The following is a 21,692-nucleotide window of genomic DNA, read 5'->3' as shown; positions in this document are numbered from 1 at the left end:
ATTTGATTTTTAAATACATGCCTTATATTACATATGTCTGATACATCCCTAATATAGCCTTATAAATATTGCATTTAAGTATCAAAATCAAAAAGCCTAAGGATTTGTATTTTATATATTTTCTGTTTTTTAGAGCAGCAGTTATCAACACACACACACACACACACACACACACACACACACACACCAAATTGTATTCAGAACCTTAATATGTAAAACATATCACTTGAGAGCCATACCTCTTGAACAGCGGTTCTCAAGCTGTAGGTCGCGACCCCTTTGGGGGTCAAATGACCCTTTCACAGGGGTCGCCTAAAACCATCGGAAAACACATATATAATTACATATTGTTTTTGTGATTAATCACTATGCTTTAATTATGTTCAATTTATAACAATGAAATTGGGGGTCACCACAAGATGAGGAACTGTATTAAAGGGTCGCGGCATTAGGAAGGTTGAGAACCATTGCTCTTGAAGAATCAGGGCCCAGAATATGCCCTTCCCCCTTTGTACCCCAGTTTTCTATTTTTTCACCTTCCACTTAACTCTTCGTGACATTTCTAAGGAAATATAATCTGAAAACAGTTCTAGGTAATTTTGTTAAAATAATATAGTCTTATGTAACAAAAGTTTGTCAGAGAATTATTTTTGTAGTGGAATATTTGTTTCATTATCTGCTAAAACATTTTATCTCCAGGTGCTAGCTTGTTTTGGAATGCAGCAGGTGATCATCAAGAACCTGGCTCTCAGCTGAAGCAAGATGATACCAAGATTTCCAGTGAGGACATGAATTTTTCTGTGGATATTAATAATGAAGTCACAAGTACTCCGGGTAGTGCATCTTCATTAAAAGCAGTTGATATTCCCAGTTTTGAAGAGAGCAACATTGTTGTGGAAGAAGAATTTAATCAGCCACTTTCTATATCCAAGTAAGGTCTCTTTGACTCGATATTTATCCCACTTTTTTTCTTTATATAAATTCTAAGATTCTTTTGGTGATCTAACTCCTATGTGCATGTTAACCCATGCCTACATCTACATCTACATTTATTTCTATATGTATCTATCTGTATTTGAAAATCCTTGACTTCATTCCAGTCTTCTGATTCCAATCCTACACCCTTTTTTCTTATTTAAAACTTCTTTCCCCAATAGTGAAAAACCTGGCTCTTGTTATTTACACTACACTTACTTAGTCTTTCAGTCCTAGTATACACATAAAGTAGTTTCAGCATTACTAAAAATCCTGAATTTTACTAGAGTAAATTTACTAGAGTATGTTTGTGTATAGTTTTTATCTTTAGCCTTACAATATTCAGTGAAAATACCTTTTTTTAAAAAGTTATTGGGGTTATTTTTTCTTCCCTATTCCCTTATGTTATTTTTTTTGCATTGCCATTAGGTGTTACTATTTGTACTCCATTTTGAGGTCCTTCCATATTCTGGTTTTGTTTTTTTCAGTGTGTGAAACATCATTCTGGTTCTAACAAATCAAGCTATGTAAAAAGATAAACACATAGAAAATTGTTTCCTTTTCATCTGGGCTACCTTGATTCTGAATTCTGCTTTTTCCATTTCTTTTTTTACATCGGATCTCTTTAGTTACTGGCTTATCTTTCCTGTATTTATTTTGTACAAATGAGCTTATATATCTGTATTTTATGTTATTTCTTTCTTACATGAAGTGTAGAAAAGTAGCATGCCATAGATACTCTCCTAAACTCTTTTCACTTGGCAGTGTATCCTGGAAATCACGCCAAATTGGTTCTTAGAGGTCATTATATAGCATAGATGTTAGCTGATTGTGGTATATTTTGTGAATATTTTCTTCCAGTTTGTCAGTTGTCTATTGACCTTATTTGATGTTTTTTGCCATTTAATGGTTTTTTACTTTAGGTAATCAAATTTATTGGCTTTTTTCTTTAGAATTATATCTTAACTGATATTTTACAGAGATTCATTTCAGCGAATAGTTTATTGAGATTATCATGTACCAAATGAGTGCTTGGCACTTCATATCAAGTTAAAATTAAACAGTATGGAAAAAATTGAAAATAAGCTGAGTTTTAAAGAACAGGTACGGTTAGAAAATTCATACCCTATCTATAAAATGAAATATTATGTAAAGATCAAAACTTGTTTTTAAGAATATTTAATGAAATGGAAAGATACTCATGATGTAATATTAGGTTTTTAAAAGCAGCTTCAAAAGCTATAATATGGTTCAGTTTTTTAGAGAAAATACATATTTATAGAAAAAATATAGATGGGAACACTGAAAAATTAACAGGTTATCTCTAGGTATTATATTACCTGTGACTTTTATTTTCTTTATACTTGGTGTAACTGTAAGCAGTTACCTAACTAACCTCTGTGCCTCAGTTTCCTCATCTGTCAAATTAGGATAAAACAGCCGTGGGCAAACTACGACCTGCGGGCCGGATCCGGCCTGTTTGAAATGAATAAAACTAAAAAAAAAAAAAGACCGTACCCTTTTATGTAATGATGTTTACTTTGAATTTATATTAGTTCACACAAACACTCCATCCATGCTTTTGTTCCGGCCCTCCGGTCCATTTTAAGAACCCATTGTGGCCCTCGAGTCAAAAAGTTTGCCCACCCCTGGGATAAAATGTAGTGTCTATCCCAGAGGTCTTTTTGATAAAGAGTATATGAGATGATGCACCTGAAAGAGTGTATGGCCTTTTTTGCCAGCTAGCATTTATTATTACTTTTCCCTATTTTCTACAATCACCACATATTACTGTTCTTACAAGAAATGTTTTTAAATAATGCTTTCCATAGTTATTTTATAAATATGTATTCTAATTTTGAAAGTAATAAATGCTCATTTGAAAAATACATAAAAGCATAAAGAAGAAAAATACCACCAAGTATGTAATGTGATTATAAATGTCAACTTAGGAACTCTCATTTGACAAGGATCTTAACTGTTTTAAGACTTGAAGTAAACAAATAATATATTTAAAATTTTCAGAGTATCTAAAAAATATGAATTAAGCCTTTCCTATCTTTAAATTCTAAAAAGCATCTAGTTCAGGAGAAATCAACAGGTTGTTTTCCAACTTTCCAAGAAAGCTGTCTAAATATATTATAAATAACATAACTCAAAAAGGTATCATGACCCAGCTTATATACAGCCTATCAAGATGAGATGGCCATCACTAAGAACTAAAAATGCAAACCAGAATACTGCTTGTGTCTTACCGCTTTCTTCCAGAGTTACTGTACTTCAAATATATGTGAAAGGTACCTTGAGAACTAACAGTTACATCATATACTTTTATCCTTTCTGGCAGCTCTTCTCCAGTTGTGAGAAAAGAACCTGATGTGCCTGTGTTCTTTCCGAATTCCCTGCTGGCAGAGAGCACAAGCATGTGCTTACAGAGTGGACCCACAGAGGGTGCTAGTAGCAACTCTGTAACATCAGAGGAACCAAAAATTGAGCAAGTAATGCAACAACCCTTGCCTCATCAAACATCAGATAACCAGAAAATATACCAGGATTTATTGGTAAGAAAATGTAAAGCATCTCATCTCTTATGAAATACCTATTTAGTCTAGGATATACTAATCAAGCCTTTCCTACCTTTAAAACTGATTGGGACCTTCATATAAAAAAATTTTCTGCAAATTAATATAATTTATTTCTTTTAGCTTTTTATAAATTATGATAACGTGAATTCAGTAATTTACTATAAGTTTTCCAGTTGTCAGGTACTTAGATAGCCAGGAAATAAAGCCTTATTTTAAAAATAGAAAAGTTGAAATTAGGCCAAATTCAAACTGAAGTTAGTACCATAAAAAGCAAGCAAGAGTTTGCAGAAAGTTTGAACATTGGAAAGAAGTAGAAGATTTGTGATAATATTTACTGATTTCGGTTTAGGTAAGCAGCATTTTATTGAATACGTAGCCTAGTCTATGAAAGTGAACTAAGTAAAATAGATAATATAAAAGACGAATATGGCAGTCTCTGCTTTTGAGAACCCAGGGGAAATAACACATGGATCCCAGTAACAAACAGCTCTAGGGCAGGTGGAGAAGTGCTGTAAGCAAAGGCAGTGCAGACCAAAAAGGGATAATTCTGGTTGGAGGAAATAGGTGTCTTGGAAAAGATAGAATGGAAACTGGAACATAAACGTCACATAGCCCTGGCTGCCACTTTCATCCAAATTGTAGACTTTGGAACATTTGATTTCTTCATTTAAAATTGAAGGCTGATTAAACTTACTTCACAGGGCCATAAGATTTCCTCAATGAACACACATTATTTGCCTGCTAGGTCCTAGACTGATGTGAGCAGCTGTGTGCTCAGGAAATGAGATGCGCTTTAATACCAGGAGGACAGAGATGGTATTCATTCTCACTCAAAGTGAGAAAAGGAAGAAGTCAAATTCTGAAAGTAGCAAGGATCTACAAAATGTATAATTGAAACATTACCATTTTTAAAATGAAAGCATAGTTTAAAACTTTTGTTTATAAAGAATGTACTTATAAGTCCTGAAAACACTGGAAAATAGTACTCAAGCAATTTTAAAACTGAAGGTTTTTAAATGAACAAGTTCTGAACAGACATTCTTTTTTCTTTTTAAATCAGTACCAAAACTTTATTCACAGATATTGAGAATTTAATTATTTATTTTTTAATTAAGTTTACTAGAGTGGCATTGTTAATAAGATTATGTAGGTTTCTGCCGGAAGCCGGTCCATCCTTGCTGCTTGACACAGTCGCTGCAGGATAGAAACATCTGCACAGCATATGTTTCAAGGGACCTGGCGTATATAGCATACTGTTCTTAATATGCTTTGCTCCCCTTAGCGCTGTGTGTTTTAACCAAGGTCACCTCTCCGAGAAAGGTTGTTTCCCCAGGTAGGAATTTTTCCCTGAAGTCAGGGAGGGGATGAAACTCCTTAACTAAGTGCCAGGCGGGTAGTTAATCACTACAAACAATCATGCTTAAGCTACATAATCTTTTTTTTTTTTTTTTTTTTAATTAAATCTTTATTGTTCAGATTATTACATTTGTTCCTCTTTTTTTCCCCCCATAACTCCCCTCCTCCCAGTTCCCGCCCCACCCTCCGCCCTCACTCCCCACCCACTGTCCTCATCCATAGGTGCACGATTTTTGTCCAGTCTCTTCCCGCATCTCCCACACCCCTTTCCCCCCCAGGAATAGTCAGTCCATTCCCTTTCTATGTCCCTGATTCTATTATAATCAACAGTTCATTCTGTTCATCAGATTATTTATTCACTTGATTCTTAGATTCACTTGTTGATAGACGCATATTTGTTGTTCATAATTTGTATCTTTACCTTTTTCTTCCTCTTCCTCTTCTTAAAGGATACCTTTCAGCATTTCATATAATCCTGGTTTGGTGGTGATGAACTCCTTTAGCTTTTCCTTATCTGTGAAGCTCTTTATCTGACCTTCAATTCTGAATGATAGCTTTGCTGGATAAAGTAATCTTGGTTGTAGGTTCTTGGTATTCATCACTTTGAATATTTCTTGCCACTCCCTTCTGGCCTGCAAAGTTTCTGTTGAGAAATCAGCTGACAGTCGTATGGGTATTCCCTTGTAGGTAACTGAGTTTCTTTCTCTTGCTGTTTTTAAGATTCTCTCTTTATCTTTTGCTCTTGGCATTTTAATGATGATGTGTCTTGGTGTGGTCCTCTTTGGATTCCTTTTGTTTGGGGTTCTCCGCGCTTCTTGGACCTGTAAGTCCATTTCTTTCACCAGGTGGGGGAAGTTTTCTGTCATTATTTCTTCAAATAGGTTTTCAATATCTTGGTCTCTCTCATCTTCTGGCACCCCTATAATTCTGATGTTGGTACGCTTGAAGCTGTCCCAGAGGCTCCTTACACTATCCTCGCATTTTTGGATTCTTTTTTCATTTTGCTTTTCCGGTTGGGTGTTTTTTGCTTCCTCGCATTTCAAATCATTGACTTGATTCTTGCGCTCCTCTGGTCTGCTGTCGGGAGTCTGTATAATATTCGTTATTTCAGTCCGTGTATGCTTAATTTCTAGTTGGTTCCCCAATATAAGATCGAGGGTCTCATTAGATTTCTTGAGGATCTCACTACATTTATCGGCGGCTTCTAGACAGTTCTTAAGAGACCTTAAAAGTGTGGTTCTGAACTCTATATCTTCCATTGACAATTTTGTCCTGTTTCTTTGTCTCCGCATTTTGTTATGCTTCCTTGGTGCACCTCCTAGTGGTCTTTGTTTGCAGTCTTATAGTTAAATCTTGATTGTTGTAGCTAATTCCAGGGAGGGTTTGACCTCTAGGCCAAGTGGCTATGAGAATCAGCTGTGTCAGTAGTGAGAGAACTTCTGTCCTCTAGGGAGGTGCTAATCTAGCCTTTGCCTGAGGCTATCCGGCAAATGCCTGTGTGCAGGGCTTGGGCGGGGCGGGTAGAACAGGATCAACAGGGTGGGCCGGAGAGAGCAGTTATGGCGGCTCTCAGTCCTGTCCCCAGGGGCTCTGCCTCTCTGAGTCCCAGCATCCGCTGCAAAGCTTGGAGAGAAAGTTGCACTCGCTCTGACCGAAGCCAGACAGTCCGGCTTCTCCCGTTTGAGTCTGGGTCCCTAAAGACTCGCCCGGATCTGGAGCTCAGAGTTTGCGACTCCCTCCTGATTGAAAACGCCAACCGCGCCCTCCGCCGCCAGCCCGCTCCGCGCACTCCGCACCTCAGAATTTGACTTCAGCACTGCGCCTCCTCTGAGTGTCCGTATGCGTTTCTCTTTCCTCCTAGTTGTAGGACTTCCACTCAGCCAGCGTTCCTGTGGTTCTGGGTGATGTCCCTTCCGTTTTTTGGTTTCACTTTTGAAGTAGTTGTTCAAAGCAGCAAACTCCGGCGTTAACCTATGCCGCCATCTTGGTTCTCCTAAGCTACATAATCTTTACTCCCTGGAATGGAGATAAGAAACGCCCTAACCTTTGTAATAGAAATTGACAGGATTAAAATCAACTGGGATAAATACGGATGTAACAAGACAATAAACGGCAGAACTTCGCTGGAGATCCAGACCAGAACTTGGCTGGAGATCCTGGCTGGAGATCCTGGCTAGGCTGCTGATCAACTGAACACTGTCTCTGTGTCCTTCCTTCTTCGCCGACTCCGTCTACGCCTTTGGGAACCCCTGGACCTGCTGGGGTTGGACCCCGGCAGGTTTCAAGTGTACATTCCTATAATACAGGATATATATATATTGCATTGTATGCTCACCATCCATGAACAGATATTCTAAGTTTCCTCTAGGGTCTGATGAAATTATTCATTAGGATGGGCTGCTTTTATTAAAATACCGATAATACTTGCAAATGTACTTACCTTAGAACTTGGGAAGATATTATTTTGCTTTTCTGTGGCCTTACTTATGCTATTATTTCCTAAGATTGTTAATAGTGATTTTTCAAGTATGTCCTTTTTCTTTTCATCAGGGTCAAGTGAACCACCTATTAAATAACTCATCCAAAGAAACTGAGCAACCATCTACCAAAGCAGTAATTATCAGCCATGAACGTACCAGAACCCAAAATGTTTACCAGGCAAAGAAAAAAAAACATGATTCGGGACTGGTGGACAAAGATTGTGTTCTTAATGCAACTCTGAAGCAACTAAGAAGCCTTGGAGTAAAAATTGATTCTCCCACTAAAGTGAAGAAAAATGCTCATAAAGTGGATCATGCCAGGTAATTTTAAAATTTGTTCTAAATGATGAATAAATTTTAGATGTATTGCAGCAGTCTGGTGAGAACGGGTATAAGCTTGCCATTCAGTTCAATTGATTTATCATTTATTCAGTGTCTGCTATATGTGTGATGAATAAGAAATCATCTCTACCCTTTAGATTCTTCATTTTAGTAGGAGAGAGGGTTATGTAAGTAATTACAGAGATATTGCGGGATGTCTCCTGGTTAAAGATGTCAATGAAATCTCTGGGAGTCCTGGGAAAAGAGAAATGAGCTTTTATTCATTTTGGTGTCTGGAAAGTCCTCCTGGAGGGATAATGTCTATGCCAGTGATGGTGAACCCGTTGAGCTCAGCATGTCAGCATTTTGAAAAACCCTAACTTAACTCTGGTGCCGTGTCACATATAGAAATTTTTTGATATTTGCAACCATAGTAAAACAAAGACTTTTTTTTTTTTTAAAACATACTTTATTGATTTTTTACAGAGAGGAAGGGAGAGGGATAGAGAGTTAGAAACATCGATGAGAGAGACACATCGATCAGCTGCCTCCTGCACACTCCCCACTGGGGATGTGCCCGCAACCAAGGTACATGCCCTTGACCAGAATCGAACCTGGGACCCTTCAGTCCACAGGCCGATGCTCTATCCACTGAGCCAAACCGATTAGGGCAAGACTTATATTTTTGATATTTATTTTATATATTTAAATGCCATTTAACAAAGAAAAATCAACCAAAAAAATGAGTTCGCGTGTCACTTCTGACACGCGTGTCATAGGTTCGCCATCACTGGTCTATACCAGCATCTGGATAGTAGGCAGTTGTGCCATCTAAAAGGCAAGAGGATAGTCACATGAGGCTTACCAGTTCCAGCTTGTATGTTCTTCTGTTCAGATCCCGCTTCATCAAAGTTGACCTTAGCAAATACTTGTTTTTAAAGATGATAAAATCTGGAAATTATATTAAGGTTAGCATGTTTTCTGTTCATTATTTTTGTTGCTGTAGTTTAGTTACAAAAGTAATAGTTTCTTGATTTTAAAAAACATCAAATAATACACAAGAATATCAGATAAAATACAAAAGCCCCTACTCCCCAAACTTCTCAGGCTCCTCCAACAAGATTATTTCTCTTGTTTGTTTTATATTCTTCTAGAAATATTCAAATATATTACAAATGGTGATGAGTGTTGTGATTTCGATTTTCTTGTTTAACATTTATAGCTTATTTTTATAAGCATATGCAGTTCCTTCTCATGCATTTAAACAGCTACATAATATTCTGTGGGACCCATGTACTATAATATAGTGAACCCTAGTCCTCTATTAACGGCCTTTTAGCCTGAATCTCTTATTTCTTATCTCAAGCAATGCTAAGTGAAATCATTCTACAGGTACTTGTACAAGTATCTTTGCAGGATAAATTCCTACATAAGTAGGATCAAAGGATATGTGCATGTGAGGTTTTGGTAGATGTTGCCATTGGCCACCAAAATAGTTGTACCAGTTTATATTCCTTCCAACAGTGTGGGAGAGTGAGGTAGCATTTGTGACGTAGAAGCTAAATAACGTCTGTTAGAATGCACAGATCACCTGCTATCTATATAGAACCCTTACATTTTAGTATGGCTGCCTTTAGGGAATAGTTTTTAGGTAATATATTTCTTCACAGTGGCCACCCTATTTTAATGTCTCTAGTGTGAAACATTGAAATTAACATATTTTAGTATATAATGAATTTACTGAATTAGGAGTTTACTTTTCAAATTATTTACATTAGTATTATCTGTAGATATGTATTTTTCTGGTTGTGCATGTTTTCTGATTTAATATGCAAATTGCTTATAATTTTAGTAAATAAGCAAAGAAAGTAGAAAAGGACTGTATATTCAGAAGATATTATCACTATACTACATCATAAAAGTATAATGTCTGGATAAATTGGTAGTGTGTATTTCGTCTTATTCATTCTCCAAAGTATTAAGTACCAAGAAGGTTAAGGAAGAATTCTTTATAAGGACCAGCAGTATTAAGCATGCTTTCCCATTGCTTGGTGATGAGATCGCTGGTTTCAGGGAATATTAACGATGAGAATGAAAATACCTGATAGTTACTTGGATTTTGTAGAGGTAAGGATGCACATAGTGGCTGGCACATATAAAATGGCTGAATTTCTTCATTGAATTATATGGAAAGTCATAGCTTATTCTTTGCCTAGAACAGTGGTTCTCAACCTTCCTAATGCCGCGACCCTTTAATACAGTTCATGTTGTGGTGACCCCCAACCATAAAATTATTTTCGTTGCTACTTCATAACTGTAATTTTGCTACTGTTATGAATCGTAATGTAAATACCTGATATGCAGAATGTATTTTCATTGTTACAAATTGAACATAATTAAAGCATAGTGATTAATCACAAAAACAACATGTAATTATATATGTGTTTTCCGATGGTCTTAGGCGACCCCTGTGAAAGCGTCGTTCGACCCCCAAAGGGGTCACGACCCACAGGTTGAGAACTGCTGGCCTAGAATATACTGTTTACCACAACAAGTAGTACACAAAGGGCTCTAATTTTTAGGGAACAGAAAAACAGATAGCAAAAATACAAGTTGCTGAATACAGTATAATAACCAGTGGTTATAGAACCCCAGAAAGTAAGGCAGACCTGATCTCAGCTTGCCTGTTACTAGCTGCTCAACTTAAGGAAATTAGTTAAAAATCTCTATTCTTCAGTTTTCTCAACTGTAAAATAAATGTAATAATAGTACCTACTTCTTTTATTCATTTGGTAAATTATTGAGTACCTGCTACCAGGCACCAAGGGATACTATAACGAGGACAGAAATTTGTGGACTTTCCTGAGGGAGCTAGACAATAAATAAGAAATGTGAGTTAATTGATAGCCATAAGTGCTAAGGAGAAAACAGAAAAGTAGGGGAAGGGAAATGTGAGGTATTAGAGTGGACAATAAAGTTGAGATATTTGATATGGATGACCTCTCTGAGAAAGGTTTCTGTGAGGGTTAAATAAGATAACGTTTAGCAGAGTGCCTGGCACATAATAAGGCATCCATAAAAATTAGCAGCTATTATTGTATATATGATATAAAGGGAAAGGCAAGTCAATTAGTTAACATTAACGAGATAACACTAGCCAAAGTGAGTTGAAGGTTATATCTAATGAAAGAAAGTCAGTGTATACACACACACACACACACACACACACACACACACACACACACACACAGTAGTCCATATCCAAAGACTGACTGATGTTTACTTATTACAAATAGAATCTCTTCAACTATGAAAAATTTAATATTCTTAGATATTTACCAGAGCTTGTTATGTTATATTATCAAATATGTTTTCTATTTTATTTATTTATTGTTTTATACTTGACCAATATTTACTTTACCAATGACTTTTACATTTGGGGGTCTGTATTTTCTCTTAAAACCATGACTGATGTTTAAATCTAGGAAAATTTGTGTTTTGTGTTCCACTTTCAGTCTGTGAATCATGGATTACCTTCTAGGTTATCGTATTTATCCCTTGAATATATCTGGGTCATCAAGACTTAGGTGTTTGAGCACTCAGATAAAAAAGCACCATAAGCCTTAGAGCTGAAGACCTTTTGTTACTTAGATGGAATACATTTAGAATAACACTATTTGGTACTCAAAATAAGATAAAATGATGGCCTACTCCATTTTGTCTTTCAGTGTGTTGGCATGCATCAGCCCTGAAGCAGTGATCTCTGGATTGAACTACATGTCATTTGCTAATGTTGGCATGAGTGGCTTAAGCCCTAACAGTGTGGATTTGAGCATGGAGGCAAATGCTATAGCCCTGAAGTATTTAAATGAAAATCAGCTGTCACAACTGTCTGTCACTCGATCAAATCAAAATAACTGTGACTCATCCTTTAGCTTTCTGCATATTAATACAGACAGAAGCACAGTGGGGCTTAGTTTAATTTCACCAAACAACATGTCGTTTGCAACCAAAAAATATATGAAGAGATATGGACTTATACAAAGCAGTGACAATAGTGAAGATGAAGAGGAACCTTCAAAGAACACAGATAACAAGAGTGAACATTTATTGAATCAGAATCCCACATGCATACCTGAGCAACTGGATTGTCAGAAGGAGCCTTTTAGGAATGCCTGTGAAATAATTAATTGTAATAACTGTGAATCCTTGGGCACCCCCACAGATATGCCAGTATTGAGAAATATTACAAATGAAGTTGTTCAGCCAAAAGCAGCACAGCAGTTGAATGAAAACCCAGCTTTTTTATTAAAGAACCTTAAGTCAAGTCCTACAGTGAATCTCCGAACTGGAAAAGCAGAGTTTACCCAACATCCTGAGAAAGAAAATGAAAGGGACACTCCATTTTTTCCTGAAAGTTTGAAACCTTCTGAAACTTTAAAGCAAATAAATAGTATGGATTCTGTAGGCACCTTCTTAGATGTTAAGCGTCTCAGACAGTTGCCAAAATTATTTTAAACCTTTTAACTCCCTGCCCTGATATGAGGACTAGGTGTCTTCTGAGGATACTTAGAGAAGCCAGAACCCTTTGGTAGTTTGGGGATTCCTAATTAAACATGGGTCATCCTGTTGTTTTTTTATAACAGCTGATTGCAAAGAGCTGAACAAGTGACCTGATTGTAAGATGGCTGGCTGGTAAGAGGGCTAAGTTCTCTTTGTTAGAGAGCTTTCAGTGTCACTGAAACCTTTTTAAAACAAACCAAAAAAACCCCCTAAGATTAGTTGTTTCAACAAATTTAGGTAAACAGACACCATCCAACTCTGGATCTTAACTGCTCTTTATACATTTTGAAAAGTAAGTCTGTTTTCCTAGCATGTTGCATCTCTACATCTGCCCAGTATCACCTAAAAGAACATAAAATAAAGTTATCATGACCCTGACTAAATTAGCTAGATCAATCCTTACTAAATTTAAGGGGAAGTTTTGTAAAATAATTTAAGATCTTTTTATTCTAGGAGTGTATATATCCTCTTAAGATCCATATTTGTTAAATCCTATGGAAGTAAAAGTTTTGCTATATGGTGGGTTGTATATTACCTATCGCAGAATAAAATTATTGGGTATGAGTGTTTTATAAACTTTGTGAGTTTTTCAAATGTTTTAATAGAACTAAAATAACTATTAAATTTAATAAAAATGTCTAGATTGACTGTTCTCCTTTGTTCTCTGCTACAGCATATCCTTCTCCACTTTAAAAAAAAGAAAAACTTTTAGGCCCCAGAAAGTTACAAAAATAGTAAAGAGTATACACTTCACCCAGCAACCCCCAAAGATAGTATCTTACATATCCATGTAAATGATTAAAATCAAGAAATTGACATTGGGTATAGTATTAATAATTAAAACAGACCTTCCAGGTTTCACAAGTTTCTACATGCACTCATTAACTATACCATTATCACATTAGCTCTATGAAATTTTGTCATCACAATCACCGTAAAGAAAGAACTGTTCCATTACCCCAAAGAAACTAATTGTACCCTCCTGCCAACCCTGACCTCTAACAATCAATGGCCTATTCTCCATCACTGGAATTTTGTCATTTTGAGAATATAAATGGAATCATAGTATGTAACTTTGAAATTGGTTTTCACCAGCATAATGTCCTTGAGATCTATCCAAGTTGTTGAATGTATCAATAGTTGCTTCCTTTCTCCCCTCATCTTCTTAAATATTGTTTTAAATTGTTATTTCTAGACATAAATGAAAAAATCTTCATTCATTTGAGAAATAAAGCTCTTCTGCTGAAGTTAAATGAAGATATTGCCTTATACTAGTATCTAAGCTTGATGTATAAATTGGAAAGATACAGACTTTGGATTTCTAAATACTTTCCAACCCAGCTGGGGCTTTCTGAGTTAATAATCTGATAATTTATAGTTAGCAAGCCCAATTATAGCAATGTGATAGTTCTCTGCTGTTCCCCACTGGAGCCAGGGACCCATTTGTGCATCTTTTCCTTCAGTGTTGCTCTTTCAGGTTAAAAGTTAAGATGAGTAAATAGCAATGATATTGTGTTTCCCTTTGTTTCCATAGGCATTGTTTGAAGCTTTAGCTATTTTAATAAGTTGCATGAAAGTCCACCTATGGACTTCATTGGAGTAAAAATTAAAATTTTTTTTTAAATCTTTTTCTTGATCTCAGAGAGGAAGGGGGAGAGAGACAGTAACATCAATAATGAGAATCATTGATTGGCTGCCTCCTACACGCCTGCCCCTCACTGGGGATCTAGCCCACAACCCAGGAATCAGACCATGACCTGGTTCATAGTTCGACACTCAACCACTGAGCCATGCCAGTCGGGCATTGGAGTAAAATTTTAATGGAATTGTCAATGCCACACTTTAACAGAGCACTATGTGCTCTGTAACTTTAGCCCTCAGTGTTTCACCTAAGAGAGTGTAGGTACAATTTATATTGCACATTAATGAACAAAAAACTAGGGGATGTTACTGAATTAACTGACAACTTCATTAATAATACCATTATCACTGGGAACCCACACCAAATAAGAAGCTCTCTATCTGAACAATAAAAACAACCTGAGGCTTGTTAGGCAAAATCAAATTCCATCACCACATCTAATTTAAGGCTTCTGGTAGGATGCTTAAGCAGTTTGGAGAATGATTTTAGACTGCAGATTAATTCAACAAAACATGTCTACTAAATGCATTTCCAGAGAAGAGGGACCATCACTGAAGCCTCACTACAGAAAGTTCTCTAAGAAGAGTGTTTTACTATGGTAGGTTACTTGGCAAGCTATTGCTATGATAGCATTTAGGCATCTTTGGAAAAAGCATTAGTACTGAGAAAATTGGATTAAAAGACTTTTGAGATGATTGTCTCTCAAATGATATTTCTTTGAATTTTTTTCATTTATCCAGTCCCCAGCATGCTGCTTATAGATATGGGTGTGCTACTTCAAATGAAATAAGGAAACTGGAATTTCTGCATCCAGAAACATACCCACTAGTTTGGGTCCTGGCCAATTGGTCTACCCCCTGCACCCCATCCCCACACACACACATACCAAGTGTCCGCTAACTCAACCTCTGAGCCCCTTGGTGGCTAACTGCTCCATGGTCATTTGTCCTTTGCCTTGCCCTGCAGAAGTGGATGTAGACATGTTAGACATGAGCCTTGTCCTTTGCCAGCTGTAAAGACTAGGGAAAACAGATACACCCTGAAAGCAGTCACACACAGTATATGATGAAAAGACAAAATGAGTGATCCAGACGAAGCCACAGCAGTGTAATCATGATAGTTTCCACCTTTTTAGAACTCACTGTGCAGAGTACTTAATATGTGCTAGTTCATTTTAGTCCCTGCTGACCCCAACTGGTGATTGTCATCCTCATGGATGGGGAACAGCCTTAGGGAAGTAACTTATCCAAGTAAGTTGCTAGGAGAGACTCACACTCAAGTATAACTCCAGAGCTCAAGTTCTTATTAAGGCACTGGGAAAACAGCTTCTCTGAGGCCTGAGGAATTCAGGAAGAGCTTCCTACAAAAAAACAAACAAAACAAAAAACACGAAACACAAAAACATGATTTTGAACATTACAGTCAATGCTGTCTTCAAATATACACTGTCCTCCACGCTGCCCTGCCGTATTTCCCCCTAAGAAGGCGTCCCCTTGCCCTTTAGCCATGACCAGAAATGACTATTTTTTTTTACACAAGAGCCCTGAAGGAGGCCACCCAAGCTATGTTATGTTAATATTAAAGGATTCATTTCAATGATTTTCATCATGGTAACCTCCTTAAGTCTACTGTTAGGGCTCCAGGAAATTGGAGGAACAAACGACTTTTCTGTGCCCTTGTTTTCTAGACATTACTCATAAGGGCAGAACCTTGGTTAGCCTCCTAGATGAGAGAGGCCTTTATGCCTGCAAAATAAATTCCATGATAATGTCTTAGGTTGATAGACTATTTCACGTATTTTTCAAAGTGTGCTTTCCCACATACTTCCTCTTATTAATACTTACAGAACCGGACTGAAATATATATGGCAGTATCATTAACCCCTTTTTTCAGATGATAAGACAAATAAGGTATAACTGGACCCAGGTCACACACCTATAGTTAACAATCTAGTGTCCTTCCATAGCATCTAGCCCAGCAGCAGCCATTCCCTCCACGCTTCTGATCCCCATCCGCACCATTTTCACTCCTAGTCATTCCACGGGTATCTAATGTTGGTTCTGCTGGGCACTGAGCTAGGTGCTAAGCATAAGGTGATGAACAAGAAAATTTGCCCTGTAGGAACTCTATCTAATGGAGCCAGGCATGCAAACATCAGCCATGCTGAGAGGTCGGTGCTCCTATATGAAATGGGAGAATAGATGAAGAGAAGCTTGGAGGAGGGTTATTCTGACAATGCTGGAATTTTCCAGAATCTTGCAGGAGCAAGAGGGAAGAGAAGGGAAAGAAGTGATAGTTCTAATAGAGGGAATAGCTTGTTGGAAAGCATGGAGATATGAATAGGTACAGCATTGGAAGAGGGGGTTGGGGACAGGAAACCAAAAATAGGTAAAGGGATAAAATCTACAAGTAGAAAGAACACTGAGTTAGAAGTCAGCAACAATTGGATTCTTCTCGTTGCTCTGCCCCAAGTTCTGTGACATTGTGCAAGTCACCTCATATCACTCGGCTTCAGTTTCCCAATTTTTGAGGTGAAGGGGTTAGCCATGTGTCTCTGACATGCTGTGATTATATAAACAATGATTCAGAAACAGGGTATGAGGAGTGTTTTACAATTCCGGAGGAGGGGAAGGCTTCCATAAAAGATCATTAGAGCTGGGCCTCCATAGGTATAGATGAGGAAAAGGAGATTTTCCTACTTTTTACAATGCTTAATGTATTTCACAATTTAAAAAGAAAAAGAGAGTTCCCTTTTCCCCACCAAAATGTTGATTAATAATATCTGTTCCAAGGGATACCAAGATGCCTTTTTCCAGTTCTGAATTACACATTCCCTGTTTTTAAGGAGTTCAAAGTACAGTGTGAAAAAACATCAAACCCATGGAAAGGGGATTTAGGGTTTTGGAAGCCTGGGCGATGTTCCTTATCTCCTCTCTGCTTCCCAAACCGGAACTGTCTGGGTCACTGAGAACATCCTCAGAGGAAATCCTGTTTTCCCACTTCCTGGTCAGAGACTGAACTCCAGGAAAAGGAGAGATTAGGGGAGAGCCCTGTGTCCTGTCTCTTCACGGGAGGTCTGGGACCAGGAGGACAAGAGGGACTAATTAAAAACATAATGGAAACAATGACGTAAGGTATCCAAGCTGCAGAGCTCTCAGAAATCACTTGGGTCCTCATTGTACGAATGAGGACCCTGGGGCCCAAAGAAGAGGAGGGACTGTTCAAGTTCACACAGCTTAGTAAGCACAGAGCTGGGACTGGAACTCAGGACACTAGCCTCCCAGCATACCATCATATGTCACGGTATTTGAGTCAGTAAGTTAGGTATCAAGCAATCAAACCTCGGCCCCCCCTGCTACCCTTGATACCATAAAGGAAAGAAAGGGCACACACACACACACACACACACACACACACACACACACACACACACACTTCTTGCTTTGCTCACATTTCTCCCTTTGCCTTCAAACCCTCCATAGGTTCAAAGCCTTGTGTACCCTTCAAAACCTAGCACTTTTGTTAACTTCCTTATTCCTCACAACAGCTGTATGAGGTACATACTTTTATCAGCCCCAATTTTATGGAGTAGAAAATAAGAGCAGAGGTGAATTAAATTTTCCCAAGATCACACAGCCAACATGAAGAACCGGGATTCAAACTCTGGCAGCCTCACTCCAGAGCCCTTGCTCTTAACCTGATCATTAGGTTGGGAGTATGGAGACTCAGGGGTAAAGTGATGTGCCCAAGGTCACACAGGTGAAGTCAGGATTTGAACTCAGGTCTGTCTGACCTCAAATCCCAAGTTCTCTTCTCCTTCTCCTTTCTCTCCTCCTCTTTCTCTCTCGAGGGCAGAGGGCTGAGGTAAGTGTGTGTTTCACTTCCCTAAAGCCCAATATTCCTACCTTGGGAAAGCGACACCAGGTCGTAGACACTGGCTGGTTGGAAGGGAAGCAGGTGCATGAACCAAAGCTGAGTCCATTCTTGGTGAGTGATTGCTCCAAACTCCCAGAATCACCCTAGGGCAGTGATGGCGAACCTTCTGAGCTCGGTGTGGCAGCATTTTGAAAAACCCTAACTTAACTCTGGTGCCGTGCCACATATAGAAATTTTTTGATATTTGCAACCATAGTAAAACAAAGATTTATACTTTTGATATTTATTTTATATATTTAAATGCCATTTAACACAGAAAAATCAACCAAAAAAATGAGTTCGCATGTCATAGGTTCGCCATCACTGCCCTAGAGGGACCTGCTCTGTGACTCTCCAAGCCCCTTGCCTGTGTTCCCCTCCCCACCCAGCACAGAGAGTATCTGTGAAAATAGGGAGAGTCCACCGCCCTCACCACAGTCAAGGCCTGCGTGTCTTCACAGCTTGTATGATCCTGGAACCATTCCTCTCTCTGACAGGGGCCTTAAGTATGTTCCCTGTGGCTGGTTTTTAGGACCAGGAAGGTTGGCCAGTTCCACTTCCTCTAAGTTCATGGCCCAGATTCCTGCTGGATGGTGTCTCTCTCCCTCAATTTCTTTCTCCAGGTTCGTCTCTGTCACTCTTATTCAACATACATTTGTGGTGTTCCTCCTCTGTCTGTGCGATAAGCCGGGCCCTTCAAGGGGCTTGATTGGGTACACAAGCACCCAGATACGTGTGGTCAGTACCATGTTGGAAGGATGTTTAGTAGACACAAGAGGAGGATCTAGAGGCAAAACTTCTTTTCTGCTGGAAGTTTTCCATACTCTTGTCTCTTCCATAATGTTTTTTAAAAATTTATTTTATTTATTGATTAAGGTATTATATATATGTCTTTATCCCCCCATTGTCCCCTACCCCCTCCACTTAGTGGTACATCTACACAACGAATACTACGCTGCGGTACAAAAGAAGGAATTCTTACCATTTGCAACAGCATGGATGGAACTGGAGAGCATTATGCTAAGTGAAATAAGCCAGTCAGAGAAAGATAAATATCAGATGATGCATAACGTTTTCTAGATTATTCTGTATTTTTGCATGTATCAGTAGTTTGGTTCTTTTATATGGCTGGGTGGTATTCTATTGCATGAATGTACCACAATTTGTTTACCCATTCACCTGTGGCTGAGCATTTGGATTATTTCTAGTTTTTAGCTACTATGAATGAAGCTGCTATGAATATTTGTGCACAAGAGTTCTTGTAGCTATATATTTTTCAATTCTCCCAATTAAGTATGTGTTTATAAACTGTTTGTTGATAAGGAACTACCAAAGGGTTCTTCCAAGTGGTTGAGTGAGTTTTGCATTCTGTTCAACAATGTTAAGAGAATTCCAGTTGCTCCACATCCTCACCAATACTTGGTACATCAGCCTTTTGTGGCACAGTTATCACAGTTTTTAGTTGCATTTCCTAATGCAAGTTTGCACATCTTTCCATGAGATTTTTGGGTATTTGTTTATCTCCTATAGAGTCACTGGGTGTTCTCCGCCAAGTTGCTCAACCTGTCTGTGCTTCAGTTGGTACTTACAAAATGGAGCCCCTGCTTCACGGGTTGTTGTCAGGATCCACTGAAGTAATCTTTAGGAAGTGGTTAGTCAGTGCCTGGCACCTGGCACTGCCATATAAATGCACCCATTGGAAATTAGCCTGGCTGCCCACCAGAGCACACACAGCACATCTCTCAGAGGACAAGCTCAGGGGAGGTTCGCTGGAACCCAGAGTCAGGGGAGGGGAGGGCAGAACCACTCGAAAGCCTAGAATTTGGAGTTGAGGGAGAACTCAGCCTTGGTCAGAGGTTGAGGGGGTGGGGGGGGAGGTGTGGGGGGACAGGTCAGAGAGGGGACAACGTCTCAGGTCCAAATCTTGGCTGGGCTGTTCTCTCCAGGCTGCTCAGCTCCAGGGCCAGACTCCAGACCAACCAGTCTGGGTCCCAACCTCCCCTCCGCCTTGACACCCCAACCAAGGTGCTCCCGGGTTTCCTGCCTGACAAGGCCCCCCGGCTGGGGGCTGGCGGAGGAGGGCTGGCATTTCCTGGCGGGGCCACAAGCGGCGTTGCCCGCTCCTGGACGCTGGGACCACGCGCTGACCGACAGGCACCAGATGCTATTTCGGGAGGCGCCCAGCTCAGTTCACAGTTTCCGTTTTTCCACTGACGGGTCGGGTCGGAAACAGGGGAGGGGGAGGTGCAGACGTCACCAGCCCCCCAGCCCCAGGCGGGAGGTGGTGGGGCCTGGAGGACAGTTTGGGACCAGCCCTGGAGGACAGTTTGGGACCAGCCGGCAGACTGGAATGGGGGTGGGGGGAAGGGGGGGGAATGTCTGGGGCAGGGCTGACAAAAGGCTTGCCTCCCTGTTTCTTCTTCACAACTCTCTCGGACACGTCATTGCCCTCTAAGTCAAGACAACAGCCTGTTGGTGCCTCAAAGGCACCCAAAGTCAAGGAATTCAAAACCGAATGCAGAATCTTTCCCTGCATCTCTGAGCCTCCAGGGAAGGAGAACCAAAAACCCCCAGGGTTCCTGGATTTCTCCTTCCTCCTCACCCTCCAAATTCTTACAAACCCGGTTTTGTATCCTAAATACATGTCATCTTCATCTGCCTTTTGCCATCTCTTCTGCCAGCATCCCAGTCCACATACCTTGGACCAGGACATTGGCCTCAGAACCTGTCTTTCCACATCCTTCCCACCCACACGCACCTCTTCTCCACTTTGCAGTCAAAGACATTCTAGAAATGCAAATGTCCTCATAGGACCCTACACCTACCCTCAAACCAAATAAACAAAAGGGTTCTCTGAAAATCCTTTGGATTGTCCATAGGCTTGGTCAAGCCATCCCAGACTATTTTCTGTTCCTTTCATGAACCTGAGCCCTTCTGCTTTAGCCCTTTACCCACATGGAAGGCTCTTGATGCTCACTCTTCCACTCACCCTTCAGATCCCACTCTTAGATCCGAGTCCAGGCATCATTTCTCAGGGAAGCATTCCCTGGCTGGGCTCTCTGATATGGGAATGTCCAGCCCCTTTTTTACAGCGGCTCAGAGACATGAAATGACTTGCCCAATGGTGTCACAGCTCAAGTGTAGCAGAGCTGGGCTTTGAACTTGGGTGTAGTGCAGGTTGTGGGGCTGATGGATCAATATTTTGCTCTCACCCCCCCCCCTCCATCCCTCCCTCTCCCTCACCCTCTCTCTCAAAATAAAGAAATCAATAATACCGTGGCACCCTGATTTCCACCAGAGAGCACAGAGGAACACGGGGACTGACAGGCTGCACTGAATTAACTGTATCTTCACGGAGAGCTGTCCGGATGGCCAAGGAGGAGACAGGACTCACTGCAGTCACACTCTGGGCTTAGTCCTTGACTGGGATTCAGCCTGTGACCAGGCTAAGGGCTTTTCCCTAGTTCTCAGGTCCCAAAAGGAGCTCAAAACCAGAGGATCTGGAAGGACAAAGCAGCCCCTGCTCCTGGGGGATTGAGCTGTGGACTGTAAGCTTTAGCCAAGCCACATCTCTCCATGCTTTAATTTCTTTCTCTGTATTAATAGCCCAACCCCCCATACAAGTGTATATATGTTATCCTGGGCTCTGGGATGGGTGAGGTTTCATAGATGACTGTCCTCAGCACCACCACCTTTCAGAGATCATTTTATTTAATCCTCACAACTGGGTGAGGTAGGTATTATTTTTCCATTTCACAGATGAAGAAACGGAGGTTCAGGGCTGAGTGACCTGTAAGACTTGAACCTGTGCTATTCCACTCCACTATAAAAGAACGAACCGGACACCTTCCATGG

At 39.7% G+C, this 21,692-nt stretch overlaps 1 protein-coding gene and 1 long non-coding RNA gene across 8 annotated transcripts in view; one reads left to right on the top strand and one right to left on the bottom strand.

The window, feature by feature from the left end:
• The window catches only part of STIL (STIL centriolar assembly protein), a 54,295-nt gene extending 41,439 nt beyond the window's left edge, over positions 1-12,856 (top strand). For 4 of the 6 annotated variants that reach the window (XM_036351244.1, XM_036351242.1, XM_036351243.1 and 1 more), the window contains 4 exons: positions 700-931; positions 3,320-3,536; positions 7,467-7,717; positions 11,446-12,856. In XM_036351244.1, the coding sequence (XP_036207137.1) occupies positions 700-931; positions 3,320-3,536; positions 7,467-7,717; positions 11,446-12,235 (1,490 nt within the window). In that variant the 3' untranslated portion in view covers positions 12,236-12,856. Of the gene's footprint in view, positions 1-699; positions 932-3,319; positions 3,537-7,466; positions 7,718-11,232; positions 11,367-11,445 lie in introns of those variants that run through there. The other 2 variants (XM_036351245.1, XM_036351248.1) reach the window with 2 other exon arrangements.
• Positions 7,804-18,850, bottom strand: LOC118676779. Of its 2 annotated transcripts, none has more exons than XR_004974219.1 (6): positions 18,820-18,850; positions 15,196-15,282; positions 14,809-14,882; positions 11,853-11,892; positions 8,583-8,668; positions 7,804-7,972 (listed from the first exon to the last, which is right to left on the bottom strand). It is a non-coding gene; the product is annotated as an uncharacterized LOC118676779 (long non-coding RNA). The 2 variants fall into 2 exon arrangements; XR_004974218.1 differs by lacking the exon at positions 18,820-18,850 and adding an exon at positions 15,858-16,047.
• Positions 18,851-21,692: the final 2,842 nt, after the last annotated feature.

The sequence above is a fragment of the Myotis myotis genome, unplaced genomic scaffold (assembly GCF_014108235.1).
Source record: "Myotis myotis isolate mMyoMyo1 unplaced genomic scaffold, mMyoMyo1.p scaffold_m19_p_2, whole genome shotgun sequence".
Lineage (NCBI taxonomy): Eukaryota > Metazoa > Chordata > Mammalia > Chiroptera > Vespertilionidae > Myotis > Myotis myotis.
The sequence above is the reverse complement of the archived record's forward strand: the minus strand, read 5'-3'. Positions and strand labels throughout refer to the sequence as shown.